Source organism: Eleginops maclovinus, chromosome 22 (assembly GCF_036324505.1).
Source record: "Eleginops maclovinus isolate JMC-PN-2008 ecotype Puerto Natales chromosome 22, JC_Emac_rtc_rv5, whole genome shotgun sequence".
Lineage (NCBI taxonomy): Eukaryota > Metazoa > Chordata > Actinopteri > Perciformes > Eleginopidae > Eleginops > Eleginops maclovinus.
The window spans coordinates 12852251-12861689 of record NC_086370.1 but is presented as its reverse complement, the minus strand read 5'-3'; the positions used below and the strand labels follow the sequence as shown (position 1 = coordinate 12861689).

General features: G+C 36.3%; 1 protein-coding gene across 1 annotated transcript; it reads left to right on the top strand.

The window, feature by feature from the left end:
* Positions 1-4466: 4466 nt before the first annotated feature.
* On the top strand, positions 4467-8386 carry gfral (GDNF family receptor alpha like). The gene is made up of 9 exons (XM_063874427.1): positions 4467-4532; positions 4826-4957; positions 5342-5497; positions 5670-5726; positions 6300-6615; positions 6887-7146; positions 7235-7315; positions 7715-7796; positions 7879-8386. The coding sequence occupies exons 1-9, from the start codon at positions 4496-4498 to the stop codon at positions 7940-7942; spliced, it is 1185 nt and encodes a 394-aa protein (XP_063730497.1). The 5' UTR covers positions 4467-4495; the 3' UTR covers positions 7943-8386.
* The last annotated feature ends 1053 nt before the right edge of the window (positions 8387-9439 follow it).

Here is a 9439-nt window from a genome sequence, read left to right as displayed (position 1 = left end):
AGTGGCTCCTTCATTAGATGTCTGGTTTAAGTGAAAATAATTTGATTGAAAAAATCTTTTTATAAAAAGCATGGATGTTATGTCAAACCTCCAACATGATTCAGTATCTATTCCTCATGAAGTATGCATTAGCTTTCCCGGTGGACCTCATTAATTCACTTTTCACACATGTCAAAAAAGGGGACTTTTCGGGGTTTCTAAACAAAAGTTTTAAAACCAGAACCGTCTTTTCAAAAGTTTCTTTGTAAATGCACATAAATACTTCAGTGGCTTTAGAAAAGGATTCAGAGCCAGATAGAAAAATAAGTATTTTTATACTTATACAAAAACACACTTTATTATACACAACTAAGACATGTCCTGACATGTGCTTAAGATATATGTTTGTCTTATACATCTTTAACCATGTGCATTGGCTAATGGCTACTAATCAAGCCTTGTTAACAAAGAAGCAACAAATTAATTTGTTGGCATAAATGCTGATCTTCAGTAACTCAATTATCACAGTTAATTTTGGTCTTAACAATGAATTTGACTGACCGTTATTTTTTTTAATCAAATAGAGGCCCAGTACACAGACAGTCTTACCTTGCCTAAAATAAAATGTATGTCTCAAAATAAATCCTTTTCGCCCAAGGACCGAAGGAGCAACTTCCCAAACTCCAAAAATGTTGCATACTATTGCTTTAGGAAGGACAGGGAAACTTTTAGGCTCTTTGAGGCATACTGAATAGTTTCAAGAGAAGATAAAAGCACAATATTCCTCTGAAAAAAAATTCTGAGCAAAATATAATTCTCATGAATATTTACAAGCAGCACATAATTGATAAATGTAATCACAGCTAGTATGCCAGCACATTCGAATGAGAAGTAAAAATAATCTCTGCAACAAAGGTTCCCATGCACAATTTATTCTCTTTGTGCCCTTAAACACCAAACCTCACACTCTGATGCACTGACTGCATGGAGCTTAAGGTGTTTGTGGGGCAGAAATAAAAAACTCAGTGAGACAAAGAATGTTAAAGCAGTTTATACACACTGTTTCATCCAAATGTAATGACTTAAAGCAACTGTTCTGCCAAGAGACCTTTTCGTCAGCGCATATCCATCAGAAATAGGGTGGTGCATAGAATTCTAATGCACCTGTTCAGACGGCAAACAGCTTGTGGTTTTAGAATATAGTTTCAAGAACATGCAACTTAAAAAAAAAAAAAAAAAGATTCAACTTTATTGTCATTGCACAGAGTACAAGTACTAGGACAACGAAATGCGGTCTCTGCATTTGACCCATCCTAGTGTTAGGAGCAGTGGGCTGCCATTATGTACAAATACTCCACATTTAAGCAAACAAATGTTATCATGTTAAACAAAAACAAATATCAATCATCACTGCATTTAGCAAAGCGCCACTGTTACTTTGGCTCATAGAGGCAGAAAGTGAAAACGCAAAGTCTGTCAAAGTTTATTTATATATTTAAAGTCTTGGTTGAAATCTCTTGACAAATCTAGCAAAACAAAGATTTCAACCATTCAAAGCCTTTATTGTCAGATGCACAATTGTTGCTGCGTAGCTGTTGGCAATGAAAAAAATACTTTTCAGTAAAGTAAAATGCTATAAAAAGAAAACAATATCATAATAAGATGAATAAAAATAAACATAATTAACAAAGCAATCAGGAAACAACAAAAAAACACAGTTAGAACATCAAGTTGTTCCCCTTAAAGGCATACTGAAGTGCAGCACTACACACCACACAGTCTAATAGTACAACTCAATAACTTGCAACCCATGTCATTGCGGTCGAATTAACGGAGTAGTTTTAAATTTAAAATTGCGCGCCAGGAAATCCCTGAAAACGTTCTTGTTTGAGACCCTTGGGGGCCCTAACCCTAACCGTGACGCTTTCATCTTGTTCAGCACCAACAGAAACAGACACATTTTCGCTGAAATCACTCTCACTGGTACTGCTAGCCATGGTTGCAACACTGTGACGTCACGCGAAAGTCGTCTGCTACTTCCGGTACAGGCAGACTGTTTTGAGAAGGTCCTCGCCGGCTGATAAAAATCGTTTTTTCTTGTCAATTATTCTGCTTGTAAGTGCTCCCCAAAAATACAAAAATTCCACCAAACGATCAACTAATATACATACAACTGAACTGCTATCCCCATTTAAGTAAAAAAAACAACAACCTTTCAGTAGGCCTTCAAAGAGGTCGTTGTGGTTAACAGTATCGCTTTGCATTTTCTCCCAAGGTTATCAAGACAGTTTACAAAATATTTTACTCCGGTCCACAAATCTACACAATGAAAGTGCATTAAAATCTTACTTTTTAACACATTGTGTAAAGTAAGTGTGATTTTTAAAAATCGATTTAAATATAACTAGTCAATGATTCGTGATGGTTTTGCATTTCCATTTGGGACCCTATTTGTGTTTGTTTTCTTCAAAAATGTACTGTATAAGTTTGTATATTCAGAAATAATTACATCTGTAAATATGTTTATATCTGTTGATGAGCTGATTTAACTAAGGGTGGCTGCTGATTAAGGACTATGATATGACATGACTTTCGATTTTACATGCTTTTCAAATGCAGTTTAATAAGAAGCTAATCAAAAATCCCTATGATTATTCTGTGCAATAAAATAATTTAAGCTCCTTCATCCCATATTGTCATAGCCCTTTAGTCCCAGAATGCCATTTTCTACATTTTTAATTAGCTAGGTTCAAAATGTCAAACAATCAATGTCTGGGACTTTAACCATCCAGCATTTGCACATTTAGTATTTGGCCTTTAACAAAACATAGTAAGTGAAAATAAGAAACATTACAGCAAAAGTCAAGAGTTATACACATAAAATGTACAATATCAAATGTCACGTAGAAGAATGTAAAATATCTATTTTATCCAAATGGATGGAATGTTCAAAATATTCACCAAGGAATTTGAAAATGTTTACAGTTGAAAGAATATGTGCAATGTGCATAAATAATACTTATTAAAGTCAACGTAATGCATTTAGGGCTTTGTGAACTAAGGCAGTTGGGCGATGTTCTGGTGGAGTAGGGTTTTTGGTCAAGTTGGACCATAATTTTGCCAACTGAAATTAAGACATGAAAAGGACGTTTAAGATTTGTTTTGTGACATTCAATGAATTCATTCAGGTATACGTTTTTATTTATTCACTAATTTATTTGTGTATTTATGACTTTTTATTGTGAATCTCATGATGTGTCCTCAGCTTGACCTTTTGAGACATTTCTAGTTTTCTTGACTTGATGTTTCTGTCCTAGTGAGCTTTCTAAAGTGTATTGATAAGTTGTTTACTCCACATCGTGTCTTTATCCCTTCCCATCTTTTATCAATAAAGTCTATATTGTACTACAATGTTTATCTTCTGTTGTCTCCAATTTCCCCCTGGGATTAATAATGTATTACAGATTCTGATTATCTTTGGGTCCAATTTCTTACAAAGAGACTTATAACAACAAACACAAATACAGGAAATATACAACAGCATTTGATTAATGGTAGTCTTAGCGTTGCTCCAGTAATAAAGAAAATGAGATTTAGGGAAATGTATATCATTGAAATGAAGACTTTCATAACGAGAAGAGCATCCAGAATGTGCAAACAGCCACAAAAGCCTTGCAGATGAAAAACAGTGCATGTACCCAACCCTTGATTTAGATTTGCTCCAGAAATGTAACTTAATTGGCACATACTCCACCCCTTACACTAAGGAAATCAGGCCTGCACTTTTCTCTGTTCCATTAAATTAAAATGAAGAACAACAAACAAACAAATGGAACTGGGAAAATTGAAATTGCCCTTGCTGTTTTAACTGCCATTTAAACACACATCAGCAAGTTTTTCAGTGTAACAAGTTTGTGCACCCTAATTTGAATAAATAAACTGCAAAACATCCGTTTGCTGTAATTCTGCAATAGGCTGTAATAGCTTTACTACTTAAAAGGCTGTTGAGGCAAGCTGTAAACAACAAAACATGTATAAACTGTATTATTAGCCTTTATAATAAACTTACCTTTTAAGTTGTTATCGTAAGTTACTGCCATGTATTTCCACATCCAACAGACCCAGAGAAACATGAGTGTTCATATAACATCTTGTAAACAGTAACTAATGGCACGCATTTTATTTGGGGATAATACAATCCCCACTACACAGACTTTCATGCAGTGTGACCCCCACAACGACTTGATTTTATATCATAATTCTTGCAGGTGTTTGATATTTCTGACCCAAATTCATCAACAACAACATTTGAATGTTGAATCCTACTTTGAAAGAGACACAGTGACATCCATTGAGTGTGCTCTTGTGTGCATGTGTAACTTCATTGCATGGCGCACGGTGCACCATCCAGTAAATGTGTTACATCCTGTTGACTGTGGAGGGTGTTTCCCATCCCAGCCGACCAGAGGCTCAGATCAGCAGCAGGAGGGACAGTGACAGCTCTACTACTGCTATCATGCCACTGATACGCCTGGAAGCTGCGATCATACTCGGTAAGTCAACTGTCACTATGATATGTTTTTAAAACTTGAACCCCTAGCTTATTGAATTCATCTTCACCTTAACAGAAAATCTAATTTAAATAGAGCTTTATGTCATGTAGCTTATAATGCATGTACAGTCAAGTGTGTTTGTTAGTGATGATCAACTTGTATACATTTTATATTGGACTCCTTTTTCGATAACAGCTCAAGACAAATATATGGTGTGTGGTTAGACATCGCATTCGAATCACAAAGAAACAGTTTTGAGGATATAATAAATACATTCTTGTAATGTATTTCAGGGATAGTGATTCATCAGATATCCACCACCAGCTTTTCACCCCCAACTTCTGACTGTTTCACTGCTGTGGAAACCTGCATGTCAAATCTGTGCAAGTGGAGTCAAGAAGCATTTTACGGCAGCATCTGTGAGGGTAAAAGTGACACATTTTCAATTTACCATTCCTGCTGAAGGATGTTAGGGCATGGTTTTATTAGATGTTTTTCTTGTGGCATTATAAAAGTGTTGATTCCATTTCCTCAGGAAGCGTGAGACATGAAGCCACTTAATTGAATTGCACCCCTTTGGGTATGGCTTGAATGTAATAACGGAGGCAATAGCCTGGGGCAAAGTTTGTATAACAACAAATCTATAATAATAAATAGCCTGTCATCGGTCCTCTATGTTTGTTCTGATTCATAGTGAGTTTTATGCTGTCTGACATCCCAGGGGAAACACCTGTTGCACGAACAAGACCTCATCTGCTTATCAAAATATCCTGTTTTTCTGCCTCCTCCTTGTGTTTGTGTTATTCAAGATGAAGGCTGCCAAATAAAAGGCTCAGAGGTGTGTAACTTGACCATCCAGACTGTGCTGGACCAATTTCCCTCCCTGCATGGATGTGTGTGTGCCTGGGAGGAGGAGCTTTGTGGCTCTATACAAGCACTGGCCACACAATGCAACCAAAAGACAGGTGCAGTATTCTCAGTAGTCTCTGAGATAAGCATTTATAGGTGAAATTGCATTTCTGTTTACCAAAGGCGTTCTGATGTACTGTGAGATTGAACACTACTATGCTACTGAATAAAGAAAGGCTGGTTTAATAGGCATTCGTAGGAATCATGTTTCCATTCTCCTCACAACAGCTCAGCAGAGGAGGAGAGCAGTGATGGACTGGCAGTCAAGCAGTTTAATAAGACATGGTAAATATGTGATCATAGTTTTAAGGGTAAAGTGCCCTATTTTCCCATATTTTTTTGACCAGTTTTATTTAAAATTGGTCAGGTGTTGAGTGAAAGAGCTGCAGCTGGCAACCACCAAACGAGCTGCAATGAAATACTATTGTGCAATTTTTCACCGTCAATTTCTTCCACTTTCAGTGCTTGTTTTATGCCACTGTCAGACTCAAATTGTTATTGTACCCGAAAGCCAATTGAAAAGGACCCTACCTCTTGTTATTGTGTCGAACCAAGCCTCCCTGGATGAAATATATTGTTCTGAAATCTTGTATTGCATCCACATTTTTTAAATGAAGCCTAACACTGAAAATCATCTTGACAACACCAAAGCACTGACAACACTAGCACTCCGCTCTCCAAATTTTACTCACTTTTAACCGTTTTCTTCTGGCAACAATGTCATAAGACAAAAAGTAAAAGAAATGTCACAGTTAGCTCCAACCTCAAGTTAAAGAAGGGAAATTATGTGGAATGAATTCATCAATTTAAAGTGATATGTCAATAATCTACAAACATTAAACATTATTTTTGTTGCAGTACAAAATGGTGCTGAATCCTGCTTGGACCAAATGAGAGTGTGCATCAATGATGCAGTTTGCAACAAGTACCTAACCCCTGTGATTCAGGCATGCGCGGCACAACAATGCGACCAGGACCGCTGTAACAAAGTGTCTCAGCAGTTCTACAACAGCATGCCACAAAATGTTGCCGAAATGATTGTCATGTGCGAATGTAAGGATTTGGATCAGAGCTGTCTGGACATAAAAAAAGCTCTGCACAGCGGCACATGTGGAGACCAGATCTGGATCTGCCAGGATACAGTTAACCTGTGTGTTGAGGACAAAAACTGCAGGTATGTGCTACTCTTTCCCTCCTTTCAGTAGTCTTGAACTGCAAAAATACTACAGAAGAAAATAGTTTATGCCACAAAAAGGTGAATTATGAACACATAAATTATTTGAGTGTGATAGTCTACCTTACTTCAAAGATTGTGAAATAAGTATTTAAAACATTGTATAGTTTTTCCTTTAAAAATCAGGTCATTAACAGATAAAGATAAATGTCTTCTCTGAGCAAAGAACGCAACTGATGCACCTAAAACACATTTTCTTTTGGTTGAGCAGATATCTGTTAAATAACTTCCGAGTTAAATGCTGGAGCCCTGAAGAAGCCCAGTGCAGCGACAGAGACCTCCAAAAGGATGAATGTATCAGCCAGATGGACCCAGCTCTCATCCTTGGTGCAAATTCTGAATGTAAAAAGGCCTTCCTGGCCACTTTGGGCACAGCTCTTCATTATCGGTGTCAATGCAAAGGAATGCGCAATGAGGATATACTTACGTGCAACATGATTCATGACGTATTTCACAACAGATCACACTTCAGTGAGTAGCATTTAGATTTACAAAATGAACACATTTTCATTATAAATGTTCATTGGAAACTTTAAACTTAAAATGTTATGTATTCCAGTGCCATCTTGGAAGAGCAGTGATGGTCCTACTAAATATCCGGAAGTCGATGAATCTGAGCAAACTCACACATGGTCAAAAGGTAAATTTAAGTAGGTTTGGTTAGTCCTGGCAGCACTACTAATTGAGCTAACAGCTAACAAGCTAACAGCTAACGGCAGCTACCTTTAGAACAGTTTGCCTTGCAATAGCAGGTAAAGCTTTCTGTCCCTCAGAAAACTTTGTAAAATCAGAGAAAATCAAGGACTTTTGAGGGGAATCCAGAAAACATTTCTCCCAAAACAGTGTCACCAAAATCAAATTAGTGAGTAAAGCCTAAAACTCTTCTGCTCTGGGATTTTAGCACCATCTCATTGAATAGCAACATGTGATTTTTTAATAATGAATATAATACATGAATAAGTATTAAAAGCAAACGAAATTATGGATATGATTATTGTTTTTGATATATTGAAATGTTTATGAATATTTTGTCTTTCAGATGATCTAATATATGCTTTTGCAACTGTTCTACTTGTTGGAGTTGTTGTATTAATGCCTCTGGCTGTTGTCAGTAAAATATGGTAAGAACATCAACAGTAAAATACATCAAGTCTCTCTGATATCTAAAAATAATGCACTTCTACTTTTTATTTTGTATTACAGGATGCTCAGAAGAAGAGACAAAACAAAGTTTCACCATCCAAAGAAAAGTGATGTTAGTCCTTGATGATGTGTTTATCCATAAATGTTTGTCATCAATAATCATGGATCAACATTTTGTTCCTTTTTAGATCAAAACGATTTTAAAAGTTGCCTGATTTTTTCACAATATTTATAACAATTATATACAAAAATCTACATATACTTAATTATACTTACATTTGAATTTGACATGTTAAATTGAGTATCAGAGATTTTTGAAGACGGATGAATATATTTGAATTGAGTTGTTTTGATGTTATTGAAGGGAAATCGTTTTCTTTCTGCTGTATATCAGTGTTCTTGTAATTTCTGTCTGTTTCACACTGACCTGGTTCTTCCATCATTGAAAGGAAATACTCATCTGGTACATTTGAAATTGCATCATGACAACAGTTGTCTTTTTGTGATGATTAAATAGTGATCTTTGGTCTTCAACTTTATGTGATAATAAACCCCACTCTTAACACCTGGAAGTCTCACTTGGCCTGTTTTTTTTCCAGCACAAATACATAGAAATTTAAGAAATAGGAAACAATGCAGAACAAACTGATTCAACTATCTGATTTGTTGTTGTTCTTTTAATCAAACTTGAACTTTAAACTTGATTTATCTGCATTTGACTTGATAATAGACATGAGAAGAGGAGTAGGGAGAAAGGTTAATGGCTTTAGTTCAAATAATTTAACCTCAGATTTATTTTCCTTCTGCTTGAGAAACTTTTCAGCCATGCTGGCTCCTGGAGACAATTATATGGTCTGTTAGTTTACTGTAATTATTGGGCTCCAGAGGAACAGGTAAATCTGGCCTTCAGCTTATCATTTAGCAGTCATCTGTACCTATACGGTCTTTCTTTTGAAGAACATTTTACTTACTTGTGACCGCTTGAATCTTGTCAAATTCATTTGTGTCTGATAAATCAAGAATCCGACAGAATGAAAGGAAGGCTCTTGAGTAATTTGAGCAATAAGCAGCTTCACCCAGTATTATTTATATTAAAAAGGACATTTTTTGATGGTGTTGTTTTTATGCTAATGACCTACTTACAATATTTAGGAGAAGAGAAGTGAAGCCGGACAGGTTTCACAGCTATGGGCTGTTTAAATTCACCTGACCAACATGTCTGGATTGCGGGAGGAAAGAAACCCACGCGAATATGTGAGCGATCAAGACTGAAAGTAAACACAAAACCACATGCAAACACATGCTACACACAGCAAGACCCCCGCTGGTAGGAAGCCAGAACATTCCTGCAGTTAGACTGTAACGCTGGACTCTGAATCAACCATGAAGTTATGGATGTAAATATAGGAGACTAAAGCAGGAACCTCCACAAAGTGCTTTAACCTAGCCAGCAACATAGGTAGATTGTATAAAATATGGACATATTCTCAGAGACGTCCTTTATGGTTTCTGAAGAGCCATTGTGAAGCTCAATGTGGGTGGATAATTCCATCGCCATCTTTGCAATGACAACACTGCCCACCTCGAGGCTAATTTAAAAATGGAATAGGTGGTGGATTGT